This window comes from Psammomys obesus, unplaced genomic scaffold (genome assembly GCF_907164565.1).
Source record: "Psammomys obesus unplaced genomic scaffold, mPsaObe1.curated_primary_1811, whole genome shotgun sequence".
Taxonomy (NCBI): Eukaryota; Metazoa; Chordata; class Mammalia; order Rodentia; family Muridae; genus Psammomys; species Psammomys obesus.
Genome location: NW_026593982.1, coordinates 80,150 through 100,706, shown reverse-complemented (window position 1 = coordinate 100,706; position 20,557 = coordinate 80,150). Strand labels below are relative to the sequence as shown.

Sequence of the window (20,557 nt, the reverse complement as noted above, 5' to 3'; positions counted from 1 at the left end):
TCAGAGGGCTGTGCTGTCTGGCAGACAGTCAACATTTGAAACAGGTAAGATTCTTATCCATCTCTGCTGGTGACCCCGAAGTGTTTGACAGGTTGAGAGATACTGAGCTGAGCTCCAGGTTCTCCACAGGGCATCCGGGAACAGGCTGAGGACATGCCCCTCTGTTCTCTTCCCCCATCATCTCCCCCTTCTCTATTGCTAAGTCAATTGTTTCTGAAACAGTCACTGGAGGGAAAGAGACTCTCCAGCCGAGGGCAGCTCTGGCCACGCAGGCATGGCATCCCAGCACTCTGCTGGTTCTAACTGGGGCTGGGTTGGCTGGAGGAGCATGACCCACATCACTGTGTCACCAGCAGAGCCAGCAGAGGGCCTCTGGTAGAGGGGTTACAGAGGGCTGCACCCTGCTCCTGCTCCCTCTCACCTGGGCTGTGCCCTGGAAGAGTCACATTCCAGGGCTCTGAACAGGAATGTAGAGCCTTTCTAGCTGGCCGCTCAGAGCCCTGATTCCTGCCTAGGCGGAATTGGGCAGGTTTTATTTTGAAAGATGAAATTTTAGTCATTTTATTGCTGCTGAGAAGGTCTGGATGGGCAAGGCTGGAGACCAAAATCCTTTCTGCTGGGGCTCGAGTCTTCTCGTGTTATTTCTGGCTCGTCTGCCCTGCTTGTCCCCTCACTTCACTGAAATTCCATCGCCCTGCACCTGTGTCTGTTGGCCTGCCCCTTCGCCCATCTCTGATCATTCCTTCCCAGGCTTCTGCTGGCATGTGGCTTTGGAAAAGTCAGCATGCCTCGTGGAACCACCCCTCCCCACTCTCCCTGCCATTAAGAAATCTTTGCTCTCCTTAACCATCAGCTTAACCATCCCCAAGTCTTCACTTTGGTAATATTAGGTTAGCATGAAGTCTGGCTGTAGCAATGTATGGCTCTCAGGCCCATCCTTGGTCTGTTGCTTTCTTTCTAGCCCTCTCCAGAAGTGACTCACTTTCTTTCCTGGTTCCAACTCTCATCGAGACCCAGGAGGATGCAGGTCTTTGTCTCGAGCCTAGACTGGCCCCTGTTCCTCTTCCCGCTCACAGCTCAAGCACGATGGTCCAGGGTGACCTTGCATTTCCCCCTCAGACCTGCTTGTTCTCTTCCTCCATCACCCCTGGCTGGAAACCTGAAATGAACTGAATTTTCCTTGTCTATCTTTTTCTCCCTCCCCTTGGTCTGTGTGTCCTGTCTCTGTGACCCACATCCTAATTGGATCTGCCACTGTCCCCTCCACTGCCAGGTGAGGTTTAGACAATGCCCTTTTTTAATGGTGTAGGATCCACCCCAGGTTTTCAGTGCTCCGCTCTCTACTCAGCAGGGAACACCTAACCTGTTCCTCATCAGCCACTTGTCAGTGCCTGCAGTGGTGCTATTCCTAATGTTCAAGAATGCAGCGATCAGAACACACCCATTTCTTCAGAAAATGACTGTTACATGTACATACAAGCTCACAAGTTTCTAACTTAAAAGTTCAGTCCATTAAACCTTAGAACATTCTAGACACATGGCTCTGGTTACTTCTACCCTGTCTTCCCCACCCAGATACATGGTTTGTGGCTTTGGAAACTACATAGTAGGTGTTTTGTAAGAGTGTGAAACACAAGCAAAGTGGACACAGCACCAAGTGGGACTGAGCTTTGTCAAGGCACCAAGCAAGCAGTGCTGTGTCCACTTCGCTTTTCTCTAGTTTCTTCCTGAAATGCCCCTTTAACCTTCATTGCTTGGGCAACGGTTTTCGGGGCTAGCTAAGACTTGTGTATTTCACACTCAACACTTATGAAGTACCTACTATGTGCTTGGCACGGAAGATGGGCATAGTCACTGCTGAACTCTGCGTGTTTGTGCTCACCTTAATTCTGTCTTAGTATTAATTGTATCTTGCAGCAGAGGTTCTAAACCTTCCTAAAGCTGCGACCCTTTAATACAGTTCTTCATGTTGTGGTAACCCCCCCTCCCGACCATGAAATCATTTTCTTGCTACTTCATAACTCCAATTTTGCTATTGTTGTGAATCATAATGTAAATATCTGATATGGGACCCCCAAAGGGGTCTCAGCCACAGGCTGAGAAATATTCTCTTACCACGGTCTTCCCTCGTTCACTGGTTTTACGATCCCAGAGCATATGCCTGATTGAGTCTCATGTCTACCTTTTAGGCATAGCACAGTGTTTCAAATGGAACGGCTTGTCAAAAGGAATGGCTCAGAATGGTCCCTTAACTATTGGTCACGTAGGAAGACATGAGAATTTAGCAGGCTGGTGCCTCTCAGCATCTCCTGAAGCCGACTGCATCCTTGTCACAATCCTTGCTGGAAGCAGCTACTCCAGCCTCGCTGCGTTGGAACTCAGAACGTGATGACATCATACCACTCCCCTGGAATGAAAATGGGGCATTTGGCCTGCCCTCCAGCCTCTTCTACATTCCTTTCTCTGCAAACGTAAAACACTGCCTCCCAGGACTGCTTGGTTACTCGAGATAAGTCCAGCAGGACACCAACCCACATTCCTTCGCCTTCAAGCTGCTAAAGCAGATGTTCATTTACTCAGTGCCCAGAGCACTGAGCTTTTAATGTTTTGTTCAGCTTCTTCCAACATTAAAAAGCACTTGAGTAAATGACAACCAAAATATTCGAAGGATTCTTTTAAACACAGCCCAACATCAGAAAAGCAGCTCCTCTCAAGCTCAGGAAGCACAAGAGCGCCCTCATTTTACCTCCATCGCCCAAATTCATGGACTTAGAAAAGGAACCCACAACACATGAAGTTCTTAAGGTCATCACTGGAAGTCCAAACCCAGTGGCGATATGTCAAATGTGTCTTCAAATTGCAGACCTGGTGGCCCTTAATCTTTGAGAGTGAGTCAGATTTCTCACAGACACTGTGTGTGGGGAGCAACCTGTCTTCCGGGCTCCCCCATCCTACCCTCACCTTTGATCTTCCTCCTGGAATGCCCTCCCCTCTTTCCACCCACCCAGTTTCACTGTGCCACCATGGCTGTCCTTCAGTCCCATGACTTGCTTTCCTGTTCTCCCCTCAATTCTATACCCTAGTGGGTTTCCAGTGCCGTGCCCGGGCGTGGCTCAGGAGGATGAATATAATTCATGTGAACAAGCACTTGCTAGCTATGACTGGAACTACGACGTGTGTGTGTGTGTGTGTGTGTGTGTGTGTGTATGTTGAGAAACCAAATCCCTAGCTTGCCATGCTAGTGCCCATGAAAACACAACTCTAGGGATTTTCTGTTGGTAAACCTAAGAGCCCTCACCAAGGCTGGCCGAACACTAATGCGAGTGACATAACTGAACATGAAGACTCATTCTTGCCACCGACAGGCGATGGAGATGACGAGATTGGTAGCCTGAAGACGTTACATCCCGCAGCCTGGAAGCTGGGCGGCACAGGAAATGCCTGGGTGTGAGTTAGCCTAGCCTTTGTGGCATTCCTTCACAAACAGGTCTGGGAGCTGCAGGTTGCTCGCATGGGGAGCATGTGGCCCCCACATCCGGGCGAGTCAGTCCAATGCCCTGCAAGCTGGTTGTTTTGGAAGCCGGAACTCCCTCTAGGAGGTGGCTACTGCAGTCTCTGAAACCCACTGTCTTTCCTCACACACTTTCCCCCAGGCGTTCTCAGGCTGAAAGCCACCCCCCTCCACCAACCTAACTCACGGAGTTTTAAAAATCAAATGATGACATCTCAGTTGTCCTTACTGAGGATACTCAAATACCATGTCTTTAAATTCTAGCAATTTCTAAGAGAAGCATAGGAAACCGTTGGTACAGTGACAGTATTTAGTGACAGTATTTTAGAAGTCCATGGCTTTCTAAGGACTCAGAAGTCATGCAGATGTGCCAATTCTGGTTTGTTGTGAATTTTTTTTTTTTTTTAAGACAAGGGCTCACGTAGTACAGGCTAGCCCTGGGCCTCAAACTTGTCCTGTAGCTGAGGCTGGCCCTGAATGCCCTTATCCTCCTGCCTCAACTTCCTGGACATTGGGATTACATGTGGGCCACCATGGCGAGCTGTTGTGGATTTCATTTTTGATACTTTCTGATGGCAGAAGGGCTTAGGGAGCCATCATTTGCACATGACTAACTCGAAGGCAGCCACTACATTCCTATACTCCCGAGACCTGACCTCTTCCTCGTGGACAGACGCTCTGACTTCAGGGTTCCCCATAATGAGACCTCATGCCACTTAGTGTGGTGAGGGTGATCAAAAAACAGTAATGTCAGTGTTCTTTGACAGCCTTAGACTTAGTTCTTATGAGTGGGTGGTGATTGGAAGCTAGCTTCGTCACTTCAAAGATGACACCAGAACACTAAGGCCAATTTCTCGTTTTCACGTTTTGCTCCACTCACTGTGGTCATCCAAGTGCCTTTGATTCAGCCATTCATTTAGTGGCATGTTCAACTGGTGTCAGTGCCCTTCCCTCAGATGTCGGTCACGGCGACATTGCTTACTACTGGTAAACAAACATCACTTTCTCTGTACGGTGGGCCGTTGCTTTAGCTCTTGAATGTGGAGTGGTGGTTTGGGGTGGTGACTCATTAAGACTTTGATCACCACTCATTAAAACAACGTCTTCATTGTTTCAATTTTGCACGATAGGGTACCAGAAAGCTGAGGCCATTTCCTATTGAGTTTCTACTGCATGTTAGCACTGTGAGACCCTTAAAGATGAGTCAAGTCAGGCTGCAGTCCTGAAATGAATCCTACCCCCACTAGGGAGGCAGGGCAGGGGACCAGGTCTGACTCAGGAAGAAACCCAGGTTACAGGCAGCTCAGTTCTAGAACACAGGGCCTGAGCTCTCAGCACAGTGAGAATAAGACACTTCGCCAAGGCCAGGACACAATCCATGGCTGGCCTTGGTGGCACAGTGAAACTGGGTGGGTGGAAAGAGGGGAGGGCATTCCAGGAGGAAGATCAAAGGTGAGGGTAGGATGGGGGAGCCCGGAAGACAGGTTGCTCCCCACACACAGTGTCTGTGAGAAATCTGACTCACTCTCAAAGATTAAGGGCCACCAGGTCTGCTATTTGAAGACACATTTGACATATTGCCAGGCTGGGTTTGGACTTCCAGTGATGATCTTAAGAACTTCACGTGTTGTGGGTTCCTTTTCTAAGTCCATGAATTTGGGTGATGGAGGTAAAATGAGGGCGCTCTTGTGCTTCCTGAGCTTGAGAGGAGCTGCTTTTCTGATGTCAGGCTGTGTTTAAAAGAATCCTTCGAATATTTTGGTTGTCATTTACTCAAGTGCTTTTTAATGTTGAAAACATTAAGCTCAGTGCTCTGGGCGCTGAGTAAATGAACATCTGCTTTAGCAGCTTGAAGGCGAAGGAATGTGGGTTGGTGTCCTGCTCCTGTGACTCTGGGCTGGGGAGAAATAACCTTCCTTAGTTTCCTTAGTGCTCCAGTGACTGTGGTGACACAAGTCTTCCTTGGTCGGGAAGGTGTTTATTTACCTGTGAATGCTGCTCACTAGCCTATGGGCAAGAGAGGGGAGAATTTGCTTGCTTTGGGGGACTAGGATGATATGATTTGTGAGTGTGTATGTGGTGTGTGTAGGCTGAGGGCGGCCTGGAGGAGCTGGTTCTCTCCTTCCACAGTGATGGCTCTGGAAAGGACTCCACTGTCAGGCGTGGTGACAAGCACCTTCGCCTGCTGAGCCACTTCGCGGCCTCTCACTAAGATTCTTAGGAGAAACTCACCCGAGAGGCCAGGACGGTCCCATTCTGTCAGGGCCTGGCCTGCTGATTTTGTGTCAGCTTAGCAGACCCAGGAGGAAGGAGTGCTCGGGCTCTCTCCTCCGCTGTCCCACCTCCCACTGTCACTCTCTCCCTTTCCCCTTCTCCCTTCCCTTCTTTTGATGTTTCTTCCACTGACTCAGCTCCTGGAGCCTCTGTAAACTGCACACCCCACGTAATCAACTGTCTTTCTTAGCTGGTCACTAATCCAGAATGCACAGGCTCAGACTCAACCCCCTGGCTTAGCCTGGGCCACCCAGGAGCAGCTGTGGATGGACACAGTGGTCATTCACTGTGCCCTTTCCCTCACTAAGACCCTCGCACTTCCCCTCACGTGCTATTCAGAGACTGGGTTGACACAGCTTGGTTATCTGATATTGGGACACCTAAAAGCTTCAGCTGTGACCAGAAAGCAAACGACCAGGGGAAGTAAAGCCAACATAGCCCGGGGCTTGCAGGAGGCCCCGGCATCTGACCGACTCTGAGGCAAGCGGATCCTAAGGAAACGTGGTGGTCAGAACTGCCTCAGGGCCACACAACCTCACCACTCCGGGGGGCCGGAGCAATTGGGCAAATTTTAGTTGGGGGATGGAAATGGGAGAGCAAAATGTAACTGCAATTCCCTGTGAGAAAGGAGGAACATTCCCTGTGAGAAAGGAGGAAACTGGGGAGGGGAGGATGTTCCCAGTGTGCTTTGCTCCTCTGTCCGGAGTCCTCACCGCAGCCCCTAGGTTTGCTCATCTCCCCTCCGGCCTCTCCAGCAAGAGCACGGCTCTGAGGACTGTCTGTTTCTCCTTTTTTTGTATCTCCTGACGCCCAACTACTAGTCACCCTGTTCTCTACACCTTCCTGCCTCAAAATTTTTCTCTTGTTTTTAAAGGCGTATTTTGCTATTTATTTATGTGTACACAGGTGTGTTTGCATGTGCTCGTGATTCCGGGTATCCAAGCAGGACAGGAGAGAGCACCAGATGTCCAGGAGCTGGAGTTATAGGTAGCTGCGAGCTGCCTGACGGGGTGAAGGGAGCTGAACTCTGTCCTCCGCACTCTCTGGGCTGGGCCAGCTTCCCAGCCCTGACCCTCAACAAATATTATTTTAGGTTTTTATTGTTTGTTCTCTCCAGCTCTATGCTGAGATGACTGTCTTATGCAGACACTTAAGACTAGGAATTTCCCTCTGAGAGCCACCTTGGCTACACTCTACATTTTGGCATGTGGTTGTCTCTGGAAATGATCAAGTGTTTCTTACAGTCACATTGGCTCATGAATTGCCCTCGATGTGTACTTTGAATTTTGAAACATGCAAAATGTAAAAAGTTGGTTGGTAACTTCATTAGATGTTGATATTTAATTTTTTTCATTCCAGAACATGAGTGTGTTCTGTGTGATGTCAGTCCTTAGGTGGGTGGTGGACAGGAAATGACTGAGAGGAATTTTTTAAAGCACACTTTGTTTTTTTAACTTTTGCTTTTACAATACAGATGAATATAGAATCTCCTACCAGCCTTCACTCACCCACTCCAGGATGTCTCATATTTTATGGGCTACTAAGAAAACGCTTGTCCATTAAATTATGTTGCTTTTTTTTTTTGTTTTTCAAAACAGGGTTTCTCTGTGTATCCCTGGCTATCCTGGACTCACCCTGTGGACGAGGCTGGCCTCGAACTCACAGAGATCTGCCTGCCTCTGCCTCCTTGAGTGCCGGGATTATGGGTGTGTGCCACCACCCCTGGCTATGATGCTTTATCAACGGAATCATGTCTTAATTTCAGAGATTAAAATATGAGGAAAACAGTGTGTGTGTTTCTCACTAAACCAATACATTTCTAATTATCTAACCTCTCAGGTAGGCCAAAGGACTTTGTTCTCGACCCATAATCTGTCAGCAGCTATTTATTTATTTTTACTAAATTATTCAAATCACTTATATTTTATCAATTATTTTGATGGTTGACCGACTAATTACTGGGAGAGATGCGTATAAATCTCCTCTGAACAGAAGATAGTGGGTTTATAAACTTCCCTTTGACATTCTCTCAGGTTTGCTTTTTAGGAACCGTGAGTGCCTCATTACGTGCAGATCAGAATCACGGTGATGTCAGGGTTAGTTGCTCTTCCCTACGCCGTGGTCCTCATGACAGACGTTGTCAGCACGGCCTCCTCCTCCTCCTCCTCCTTCTTCTTTTCCACTATAAAGTTTAATCTACCCTTCATTAAACAGCTACACTAGTTTTTTTTTCTTTCTGCTTAATATGACTCTTCTCACATTTTCACTTCAGCCTTTGTTGATCTTTGTGTTTTATCTGTGTGTCTTATTGTTAACAGCAGGTAGCTGGGTGGTTTGACCGTGCACGCCATCATTCTGTGTTTCCTAGTGGCTGAGTTTGTCTACCACATTCACTTTGTTTATAGATATTGGATTCAACTTGTATTTCTACCATTTGCTATGTGGGCATCTTAGCTCTTTCCAAAGCATAGTTTCAGAAAACCGCTTTTTTTTTCTCTCTTTCATCAACTCTCAAAACAAGGAAATTTCAAACTCAGGGCAAACATTCTTTAAAATACTTAGAGATAAAATACTGACGAGTCAATCACTCAAATATCCAAGAAAAATAAACCAGCATGAGTCTTCCAAAACATCTTGAAATATATTTTTATGCATCTGAGGGTTATCAAAATAGAGGTGCTGGCACACTCCTCCTATTTCAGTTTGTAAGCAGTATTTGCGATCCCAGCTCTGTACTCTCGTGTTCCTGTGGTTCTCTGCCCTCTCTGCCGATAGTGTACCCAACCACAGGTATACTGTTAAAGTAACTTGAAAAAACAGGACATCGCTTAACAAAACCAAGCCTTCCACTTTGTGTGGCTCTGGCGGGGAGGCGGCCGCTGAGTAAGCAGCAGCCCTGCCTTGCCTATACCTGCCATACCCGGAACCTGAGGTGTCCTGAGAACACGCTGGCTGAAATATGACCTCTCTTTTACTAGGTTGGCTGACCTGCATCTCACAGGGGAATGGCCTCCAACATCAACAACACGGGTTTCTCAAGTTTATTTCCTAAACGGAAAAGCTAAGCTCATCCATTGCACTCCCGAGGGCCGAATTTACCCTTCTTAGCTCATGTGCGCTGAGGTCCACAATCGCAGGCCCTCAGCTGTGGAAGGAGTCTCTAGGCTTTGCCAGCCCTGTCACAGATGTCAAACGGCCTTCACAGAACTCTGCCAGGCTGCCAGCTACCTGTGCTTGACCAGAACTGCGATGCAGAGCTCACGCCCACCTGAGACTGGCAATTAGAACTCACTCCCACCCAAGACAGGCAATGACGGAGGCTTTTAATAAGCCAGCCAGCAGCTGCCTCTTATCCTGTTCCTGTCTTTGTGTCTCTACACCTGCTTTAGAATGACCTGTCGCCCTGTGCCTGACGAGTCCCCAGACTGAGATCCATATTCTACACGACACAACTGACTCTGTAATGTTTCTCTCACATCCGGCGTCTCTGGGCTCGCTCTAAAGAACACTCCACACTGAACACCTGGCTCAAATGCAGTTTGCCTTTGTGAGGTTACAAGGGCCCATCCCCTCCTTAGTTAGGAACCACACTTTGTTACTGTGTCCAAAAGACACAGTGTCTTCAGAAACCACATCACCAGGCCAGATGCACAGAGCTCACCGCCCAAGCTCAAGAACCCATATTATCTAGGTCTAACGTCTCGAAGCCAGCACGGGGATGGCAGCAGATTCATCTGATCCAGGGCCTGACTTAATTTTATTGTCCTCTCCAACAAGCCTTTCCCCTGTTTTCTCAGCCCACACACTTTAGAGGACACACCATCTATAATTATGGCAATCAAAACCATGTAACTGGCCATCCTTTGTCAAGGCTGAGGACAAAGCTCCAGGATCCGTCCATTTGCCTCGGGGCTGTGGGCTGGTCGCTCTTGGCACTGAGCTAGTTCAGCTAAATAATGGAAAAGAGAATGAAGGCTTACTCTGTCCTTGAATGACCAAGGTGCACAGAGCGGCGGCCTTCACATGCATGCCGCCTGGTTGTGATCTACTCGTGTGCAGCATGCAGAGGCACGGTAAGCTTCAGCCACGACGCCTTACGCTTGCTTTTATGGCTTTCCTTTGCCCAAACTCTCGAGGCCTCTTTCCACCCACCCAGTGCAGACTTCCCCTGCTCTTCCAGATGACATGAAGTTCAAGGAGAAGCGTGGGCATGGGAGAGAGCTGGGCACTGGGCAGGAGGTGAGAGGTTGTGAGGTGTAGAAACTAGAGGGAGATTGGAGCTTGCACGCTGGTTTTGCCTTCTTTGGCACTTAGAAGGGCCTCCCTCCTTCAGGAGTACTGAGTGTGAGGAGCCTCGTCTGGGCTTAGGGAGGCAGTCACAGATGAGCTGTCTACTGACATATTTTCCCAGGGTTTCTGGGAGGAGATGTCTGCTGTGGCTTTGCAGGAAGGCCCCGAGTGCCTGGAAAGTGATCTCCAGATGCGCTGTGTTTGTGCTAATTCATCTAAAGATGCACGAAAGTGGAAGTTTCTGGCCTTCATGGCTAATGGAGAAATTTCGCAGGCCCGTGTCCTACTGTGCTCCAAACTGTACAGTATTTACCTCTGGAGGGTCTTTCCCACCAGGGCTTTTGTCTCACAGTTTCTGGAGGGCAAGGGTCGGCTCCTGTTCCCAGAGTCTCTGACCCCCTCTCCACAGAACTGTTTTACACACACTGGTCCTAATGTGATATCTCTGGTTTCATGTGCCATGGTGGCCTCTTCCCTGGACTTCACCAAGAGCCCCTGGGCTGCTAGCCACAGGATGGACTGTCCATCACAAAGGCAGATTTTGATAAATGTTTTGACGGATGGACTGTTTACTGGCCCTTGGAAAACAGAAGGGAAAAACGTCTCCTCTGATTTGCACTCTGAAGGGCGCACAAGCATTTTTAAAAATTTTTTTTTATTACGTTGGAAGGCGAGCTTCCCTCTCAGCCCAGGATACTGGACTCGCTCCCTACCCGGCTGGTGAAATTGAAGAAGTTTTGGCAATGGTGGCCATGCCAGGCATCTGTTTACCTAGAGAGCTGTCTGACCATAAAACCAAGCTGTGTTTTGTGCGTCCCCAAGTTCCTTTAAAGCTATTGGTAACAGATCTGAACTGGCATAGGGAATGGGTCTGGGTGGTTGATCTGGACAGAACCCTTTAGGCAGTGCTGGGTGGTGGTCCCTGCCTTTTCTGTAGCTGCTATGTGCAGCCACTGTGACCTCTGTCTGGCACACCCCTTTCTGATCAGCCTCAGCACGGCAGATTGTCTCCCTCAGGCAAAGTTCTATGTTTATATCAGAAAGAGTGTTCTAAAGGAACGAGCAGAAGAGGCTTTGACTGGAAGGCAGCGAGACTCTTACATGAATGTGCTAGTGAGTCAAGAGAAAGAACTATTTCTTGAATGGATTTTAGTTAGTGTTTTTAAAGAGTTTGGATGACAAACTAAGAGTTAGGTGATATGAAGGTAAGAGTCTTTTCTGGCTGAGATTCATGTGGCTGGTTTGTTAAAAAAAGGTAGATTCCTGGGCTATTTCTGATTCTTAGAACACTTTCCAACTGCTGTACTATGAACACTTCATGCCAGAGAGTTCTTTATAGGGGAGGAGGCACTGAAGATCTTTTTCTCAGTCTTTGTTATTCTCTCTCTCTCCTGTCTCTCTCTCACACCCGCAGTCACATACCCAGTCACACACATGCTGACACACAAATTCTCACACACACTCACATTCATACACGTACAACACACTTACTCAAACATATATTTATAGAAAATTTCCATCAGTTGTGAAGAAGAACAGTCTAGATCCAGGATAAAATGATTAGAATTTTTGGGGAGTGCCAGCAACACAGTGGAAGGAGAGAACATCCCTCAAAAGTCATCAGCCTCTAGCCTACAAGTGCCCCTCCCCCCCTGCATTAATGTGACTGTAAAAAAGAATTTTAGAAAGAAAAAGAAAAATTAGTAAGAATTCTTGGAGAACAATCTAGAAACTGAGGTATATTCACACGAAGGGAATGGTACCCTAAAGGTGCCGTGTGGCCTAGTGTAAGCACATGCCACAGGCACGGCAGGGATTTGAGATGTAGCAGAAACACCTCTGCCCCAGTAAACTCCGCTTTAAGGTGCTTCCAGCAGCTTGGCTACTGCCCTAAGGCTATTGCTTACTTTAGTCCTGCACCAAAGAAACATTTGTTTTTATAACAAAGTAGCAACGGAAAATTTTTATAACAAAGTAGCAACCAGAGAACAAAGCCGGCCTTGTTTGACTTATCAGTAAATCGGATTTATTGGTTTCCTGTCCCCAGTTATTTTGTAAGCAACCTTAACAGCCAGGCTTATTATACCCTAAGAGGGAGTGTATCAGGGGGAGAAAAAGCCGCCACGAGGCTTGTTCAGCAAGGGGCAGAGAGATGTTACAATAAACTAACAAGGCCATCATTCTTTGATAGAGGACTGTGGCCTCCAGCTCCTTAAACATGTTACCATTATCCTGATTGCTGCCATGCAAATTATCTGCCTAAATCAGCCTCCACAGTGGTGGGGCTGTTTTTGTTTGTTTGTTTTATTTTAAATGCGTTCTCATATAGTGCAGAATGGCCTTGAACTCATTATGTGGCTGAAAATGGTGTTAAACTCCTGGTCCTCCTGCCTCAGTCTCACCAGGGCTGGAATGACAGGTAGGCATCACCATGCCTGACCTTGGAGCTGGGGCTTAGGACTCGATAATCACAGTACATCATGCCATACCCGCAACATCCAGGGTTTCCTGCTTTGATGCCTCAAGCTGGAGATCATTGAATTTTTATCTTCATTCAAAAAAAATTATCTGACCAGTGATACCACATGGGTTTTCTTTAGTTATTAGTTATTGTTTTTAGCTAGGCTCTTTCCCACATAGGTTAGGAAGAACATGGAAGCATATTCTCTATTTATCTAGTGGTTAATTAGCCTTGGAGCCTCAGGTATAACTTTGTTTCCTTCCTTTCTTTGAAGACTGTGATTTTTACAGCACTGGCAAGAGATGCAAAAACAAACCCTCTTAGTGAGCTCACAGTTAACCAGCAGTGAGAGTCTGGCCTTGTCACTTACTGGATGACAAGATCCTGCAAAGTTCAGAAATGGCCCCAATTAAAAGGCAGCAGGCATGGGAACAGAAGTGAAGGGGGAAAAAACCTGCAAGTCACAGGGTCCTGAGTCCTTGCAAAGGCTGTCTTCCTCAGGGCAGAGTCTCTGCCCATTCATTCTCCTGCAATTATCATTCTTAAAATCACCCCTGTGGCATGACCTCCCCCACTGACATTCATGCCTCCTTTGGCCCCTCCTCACAGAAATCCTACAGCATTTACACTGGACTCAGGCAGCCCCGTTCTCTCTGTGTGGGTATGTACAGAGCCCAGAGACACCCTCTGGTGCCATTTCTCAGGTCCACCTCGTTCTTTTTGAAAGTGCCTCTGGTTGACCTGTAACTCTCTAAGAAGGCGAGGCTGGCTGGTGAGTGAGCCTGAAAGGCCTGCTGCCCCAGCCTCCCTAGGGCTGGGGTTCCCACGCCAGCCCAGGTGAGTCCTGGGGATCAAACCCAGACACTGACTGGCTAGCTATCTTCCAGCCCCCTGCTCCCCATTATGCACAGACCTGGTGGGCTCCTTCTGCCAACAGCCACTCTGCAGACTGTTGGTGGGATACTGGATACACAGCTGCTGCTAACGAAATGCTGGTTGAACACTTTCCTGAATTCTGCCTTCTTTTGGTAAAAACGTGATAGACTTGTAAAATGTTTATTTAAAGGAAGATAAACTTCAAGGAAAGCTCCTCCTGGCCCTAAAATCGACCTGCTTGGTCCTGTGCCAAATCAGTGATTTTCCTTATCTTCAGGCTACAGTCTGGGGAGGGAAGAGTGCCAGGCTAACAGCTTGGCTGGTGTGTGTTGGAACTGTTGGAGAAGGGGGTTGAATGTTGACACCTATAGCCAGGCACCTCTGCAAAGTTTACTCTGAGTATAGGAATCCTTTAGTGAGTAAATGGAAAAAAAAAAATCTCCGTCCTATAAATCTGAGTGGAATTTCTACTTTGGGCCAGGGCAGAAGTTATTCACCATGGCTCTTGGAATCTTGGGACACACTTGTCCAAATGGGCACCAAATAAAACGAGAAAAGTCTTAGCTTCATATTTTAAAATGAGTTTTGCTTCCAGGTGATGGACTGGGCAGGCTATATTGGCAAGGGCAGGACTGGGCAGGCTGTGATTGGCACAGGCATGACTAACCCTTTGCTTAGGCCCCAGGGATCATTTCTGATCTGAAAAACACATCCTCTGGACGCACACGAGCCTGAGACTTCATGTCACTTCTGGATGACCAAGCCTTCCACCTTCCACAGAACCTCTGCTTTGCCCAGGCAATTTGAGTGTTTTGAGTTTCTTTCTGCTCAGGTCCTGGAGGGGAATGGAGCTCTATGTTTGTACTGGGAGTTTTTATTTTTATTTTTAATTTTTTTTGTCATCGTGTTTGTTTCCTTCTAACCACTTAAGTGTGGTTGAGTGACAAGCCTGTACACCACAGACATGTCTTGTCTCCAAAGAGTCTGTCTGTTACCATGGGACCCAGGATAGGGACCCATTTCTCTAGAGAGACTCAGTTCAAACTGGATGTGCAACTTAGGCTGGCTCTCAAGTTAAGATCCTCCTGCCTAAACCTCCAGAGGGCCGGGCTTACAGGCGTGCACCACCACACCCAGCAACTTCAAAAGTTCTGTTTAAGCTTCCATCACAAAACGGTGACTGGCTGCCAGGCCCTCTGCACAGTGCAGAGACTGTTTATAACACTCGTACGGCGTCAGCTGTGCAAACTTGACCACCTTTTCTTCCCGAGTTAGGAAACAGAAGTACAGGAGGGGAGAGCAACCCAGACATAACAGGTAACCGGCACAGCGATGTCCCTGTGTCCCCTCAGCTTTCCTCCAGCCAGCCACCAGCCAGTGGCTACCCCATCCTTTCAGATGTAAGGTCTGGCCCTTGGGGACATCTGGTCCTTTTCTTCTCAGGTTTCACATACAGTGCTTCAGGAGAGGTGGGAGCCTCTCCGCTCCCTTCCTATGCAGAGCCCTTCTTCACCAGCCACACCGCTGCTGCTGCATGCCGGTCCGCCCACTGCCTATCTCCACGGGGTGAGCCCAAGCGCTCACCAAGTCCCACATGCTTCGTCCCCAGTCACCCCCCCTGGCTGTCACTGTCTTCATCTTATCCCCTGCAGAGACCCACTGCTGGCCTTCTTACTTTGCCTTGGATGCAGGGGTCTCTGGCCTCAGGGTCGGAATGTTAGGGGTCTTGCTTTGGAATTTTCTATCCTCCTCAATCCTCCTGTCCTCACAGTTAACTTCCTCACCATCCAGGGCTCTGCTCAGATGCCACCTTCTCAGTACATCCCCTTTTGTGTCTACACTGGAGCCCACTTGCCGGAGCAGTACCAAACCCTCTTATTTAGTCTTTTTTTCCTTATTGCATATATTATGTTTTAACGTAGCATGGAATCATTTCTTATGTTTACTATTCAGCATGCAGCCTCTACCCTCTGTCTACTGATGTATTCTAAGTGCCCAGGAAGGAACATCTTGTGATCAATGGTTCTGTTGAGTGGGTGAACGAATGGTCTTGTATCTCAAATCTTAGGGTAAACAATAATTTTCCTATAGACCAGCAGAACAATCTCAAGTGAAAAGGAAACAACTCAGAATATATTGGAGGGTGATTTTAATCAAGAATCTGTTAAACAGGAAACTTGGTGACATAGTCAGAGAAAGGTAATCTGAGGTGTAAGTGGAGGCTGGAGTGAGACACAGTAGGCCTTTCCTGGGAATCACTTAAGCTTTGCAACACATTGTTAAGGCTACCCTTTCTTCTTCAGAGACTCAAATTTAAATTTGCAGTCTTGTATTTTCGTACCGCAAGCTTGGTCACTCCTAAGATTTTGTTCACGTTCCAACTTCCCTTGCCCTTGCTGACTCAAGAGCTGTAACTATTTGTCTGTGGTGTGGACAGATATAATAAGGAATACAGGTCCACGCTGCTGGAGCACTGTGAGACTGCAGGAACTCTGGGCGCAAGCTCTTAGAGTTGGTGTATATTAATCAGTTCCTGTAGGTTGACTGGTTCTAAAAGAGTCAGATCCTAAAAGACTAGAGTAGGGACACCTGAAGGCACTTTGCTCCTGCTCAGGTGTCAAATTTGGTAGTGTAATGCTCAGCTATCCAGAGTGGATGGTGGACCCGATGTCAGAGCCAGGACCGTTTCTAAACAGTGACACATCTCTGTGACGATATTAGTAGTTTTGGTCAAGTGAACCTTTCCCATCATCTGTCCCTGTGACACTGGCTTATTATCCGCACAGGATGGAGTCTTCCTGTAAGGAGGTGTTAGGAAGGACAGTCATTTGCAAGGTGAATTGTTTCTGCCTCATTTGGCTTTAGGGCACACTGCTATTGACCATCTACCTGTGGCAATGCTAAGGACCTAACGCCAATTACTAAAGAGTCCTAGTAGCATCTTTCCCAATGGCTAACCAGGGACGACCTTTGTCACTTACTTAAAGAGAGAAAACATCCACATAAAGGTGGTGCTAGAAACACCTCCTTTAGGGAATGTGTTCTTTACTTGAGTGAACTGAGGCCCAACTACCCGGGTAGGCTGAGCTCTGAGACGGTGAAGGTCAGAAGGGACCTCATAAGCCCATGCGGTCCCAGGCACGTCTCCCTTCCCTGCATCACTTCCCAGAGTGCGCTGGGATCACCAACACCAGTGCTCACGCTCAGGCAGGGGAGCATGAGGTGAAGTTGTCACACACACTCCCTTCCTTTTAAACATGCATTCTTTATTTATTTATTTATTGGGCATCACATTAAAAGAAAAGAAAAGAAACAGCTCCTCAGGCAACTTTGGGGGTAGCCAGAAATGAAAATTGTCCAACAGGAGGGAACCATGTCATAAGAGCCGGCAGAGACTACTTTGTGGCCCTAATGCAAGGTCCCTTTAACCTCTTTCTCTGGCTTCCTTAGTTTTTTGTTTTGTTTTCCTGCAGATGGGCGGTTCTCAACCTTCCTAATATTGTGACTCTTTAATACAGCTCTTCATGTTGTGCTGACCCACTACCATAACAATATTTTCGTTGCTACTGCATAACTGAAATTTTGGTACTGTTATGAATCTTAATATAAATATCTGTGTTTTCCGATGGTCTTGGGAGACCCCCGTGAAAGGGGTGTTGACTCCCAGAGAGGTAGCAACCCACAGGGTGAGAACCACTATTTCCACAATCACATAAAAGACTTTCCATTTTCTCATTCTTAAATGATAGCTTCTCTATAACATACAGGCTCTCTATGTCTTCCTTTAGCTGGCACCGATTTCCTGCTTCCAAAAAAAACCAGAACAAACAAAACCCCAAACTCTTTAAAAACATGTTTTCTGTGTTGGCCCATTCCTTCCTGACTACCTTCTCAGAGTGTCTAAGCCCAGGTCCCACCCTCACTGTAGTCAGTCGAATCATCTGGGCAAGACAGAACAACCAGGGCTCTCCCTCAACACCAGAAATGGAGAGCCCAACGACCTGGCACAGCATCACTGATACCCTTCACAGAAAAGCACACCCTGACCCGGCTGGCATCAGGGCTCAGCGGACGGGAAGGACAAAGAACCAGAAGACATCCCATGGCTGATGGTGGAGAAGGCTGAGGTTTAGGAAGAGCAGTTGGAAAAGATAATGGCAAAGGGGCGGAAGGTTCCGACTTACACACTGTGTGGTGGTGATGATGACGGAACTGGAGATGAAGGACAGGCCGTCATTCATGCTGACTTGCAGTGCGGCTTTCCTGCAACGGCCAAAGAACCAGACGGGCTTAACACAGTGTGCTGTGAACACAGCTCAAGAGTCAGAGAGAGCCTGGCCGTGTTCTGTGGGGCCTGAGACTCTTCCCTGCAGCATGGAGAGGACACCCTTTCAGGACCACAGATCTGTGACATCCAAGAGATGCTGGGATGCGCTTAGCTGATATGTCAAGGCATTAACTTTGCATTGTGATGGACAAGCAAAGCCTTTGTTTAGCCCGTTTGTTATGCTTCATGATAAGATAAAGCTTTCTTTCTTTGTTTGTTCCTTCCTTCCTATTTTTCTTCTTCTTTCTTTCTTTTCTTTTTTTTGAGACAAGGTTTCTCTGTGTAGTCCCTCGTGGCCCTGAAACTCAGCTTGGGAGACCAGGCTAGCCTCTTAGATCCACCTGCCTCTGCCTCAGCTGGGACTAAAGGAGTGCACCACCACACCTTGGTGGAGAAAGCATTCTTCAGAGCCACCCAAGTCATAGGGATAAACTGGACAAACTCTAAACTGTATGCTCAGCTCTTGCTCAGTGGTCTGATGGGGCAGTTTTGTGACTCCGCGTTAGACTCATGGAGATACAGCTCTGGACAGACTGGAAGGTCTCACCAAGATAATAACTCACGTCTCACTATCTAATTGTGGGCTGGGGGGTGGTGCAGGTAGCACACCCCAGGGTCACAGGCTGATTGCAGACACTCAGTCAGAGGTCTTAGTGGGACCGAATGGTGATAGGACACTTCGGATGAACAACTTTAATGTTTTCCGTGGAAGCCATCTCCAGAATGCTAGCCATGGTTCTGGGGAGGCTCTTTTCTGTCCTCCGTAATAACCTGGGTTCTCTGGGCCCCACAAAGCCCTGTTCTAGCTCAGGCTGTTGACTCGCCTTTACTGACATCTCATCAGCACTTATTTCAATGGGTGCCATGTGAGTTCAGGGGTTACAGGTGAACACCTGAGGCTCTGTGGAGGGCTGAGGGAGGGTTGAAGGCCATGAACTAGCCACAGCACTTGACTTTGCCTTTCTGAGTGTCCTCATCTTGAAGGAACAGGTAACAGTCACTTTCCAGGACACGGATGACAACAGGGTGACGTCATACATGTGAGAACTTTCTAGAAATGTGGCTGAGTCAGCAGACCCAGGCTTGGGCTCAAGCTCTTCCACTGGCTGCTGCGTGTCCCTGAGCAAGTCATTAAAATCCTTTTAGCCTGAATGGAAGTGTGTCTTAGTCACTGTGAACTATGGAGGATGAGAGATACTCAGTCACCCGCCTGGCGCCTGCTTCTCCATAGCTTCGGCACCATCGTCACTGGTAGACTCCAGAGAAAGATCCCACAATGATAAGGAAGAGAGATATCAGTGTTCCTCTGACCCCTCTGCCTCCTCCTCCCTGGTTGCAGGACTCTGCAGCTAAGGAAAACTTACATGCCAACTTCTTTTAAGATTGGCGCTGGGCACAGCAAGTAAGTATCTTCCACAGCAAAGGGCTTCTCATCTGTAAAAAAGAAAAGTCACAAGTTACGGTCTCCAGTTCAGTATCCTTGGAGGTTGTCAACCAAGTCCAGAGGGACAGGAAGAAAACAGAGAACCGTGTGAAACGAAAGCTCCTCTTGCACTGAGTTATGGTTGGAATCTAAAATGCCCCCTGAGGGTTTACTGTTGAAACCAAGTCGCCATGGTGGTAGAGGTGGGGCCTAGATGGGCTGGAGTAGTCACTGGGGGGCTAGATATTGCTGTTCTTTTGGTAGTATTCTCTCTCTCTCTCCCTGGCTGCCATGAGGCAAGGAACTTTCCTCCTTCACACCCTTCCAGCTTGATGGACTGACTCCCCTCTTTGTTTACCTTGGTATTTGTCAGAGCAGCAGAAGGCTGACATACATGGTAGCCCCTCCCCACATTCACACCTGGCAGCACCCCAACAGATGCAGTCGCATGCACTAGGAAGAAACTCAGTGCCTCTTTCCTGATGCTGGCCTCCTGGCCCCATGTCCATATAGCTGACCTTCTTCAACAACATAGTTTGAGAGGTTCTGAGGGGAATCAAGTCTATACCAAGCTTGAGAAAGGCGGACTTTATGGAGAAGATGCTCTGCAAACACAAGCAGGTGCAGCAGGTAGCCCTGGGTATCAGAAGGCAGGTGGCTTCCTTTCCATAGCCATACGGTCAGGTCTCAGGAAAAGCCAGGCAGGAGTTGTGCTCTATTGGAGACCTGGGAAGAGGCAGCTCTGGTGGGGCCTGGCATGAAGGACTCAGCAGATACAAGTATGCCCTAGGGTAGGTCAGCACGAATTGTATGGAGGCCGCAGGAGACAGTTATTCACCACGTTCATCATTAGTACAGAGCAGGGCCTTTGCAGAGACAGCAAGTTGATAAGTAAAGCACTTTTGTGCAAGCATGAGGACCCAAGGTCCGATCCTGAGCATCTGTATAAAAGCCAGGCAGGGTGGCTGGCCCTTGAAATCCCAGCACTGAAGAAGCAGAGACAGCAGGTAGCTGGGGTCCACTGACTCGCTGGGCTAGCTGAAGTGAGGCTTCCTTCTTGGGTAGCACGCAGGCAGATGGCTGCAGAATCTGGAAGGCCAGTCAATCAGGTCCTCACCACTTTGAAAGCAGTCTGCTCGTGACAGTGCTGGGCACTACAGCAAGAAGGGGTATCTCTCTCTGTGTGAGTGTGTTTTTGTATGTGTGTGTATGAGAGAGGACTGAGTGTGTGAGAAAGCAGTGTGTGTATGTGACGTGTGTGTGTGTGTGTGTGAAAGACAGCAAGAGAGAGGACTGACTATGTGAGAGGTTGGAATTTTTGTGTGTGAGGGAGGAGTGTGTGTGAAAGAGACAGCAAGAGACAGGACTGTGTGTGAGAGAGGGGTGTGTGTGTGA

At 48.0% G+C, this 20,557-nt stretch overlaps 1 protein-coding gene across 1 annotated transcript in view; it reads right to left on the bottom strand.

Annotated features, from left to right (window-relative positions):
• Antxr1 (ANTXR cell adhesion molecule 1) overlaps positions 1–20,557 on the bottom strand; it is a 167,707-nt gene that overhangs the window by 77,691 nt on the left and 69,459 nt on the right. Inside the window, exons 11-12 of the mRNA XM_055617629.1 lie at positions 19,104–19,173; positions 17,597–17,675 (exon numbers count right to left, since the gene is read on the bottom strand). Coding sequence (XP_055473604.1) covers positions 17,597–17,675; positions 19,104–19,173 — 149 coding nt within the window. The remainder of the gene's footprint in view (positions 1–17,596; positions 17,676–19,103; positions 19,174–20,557) is intronic.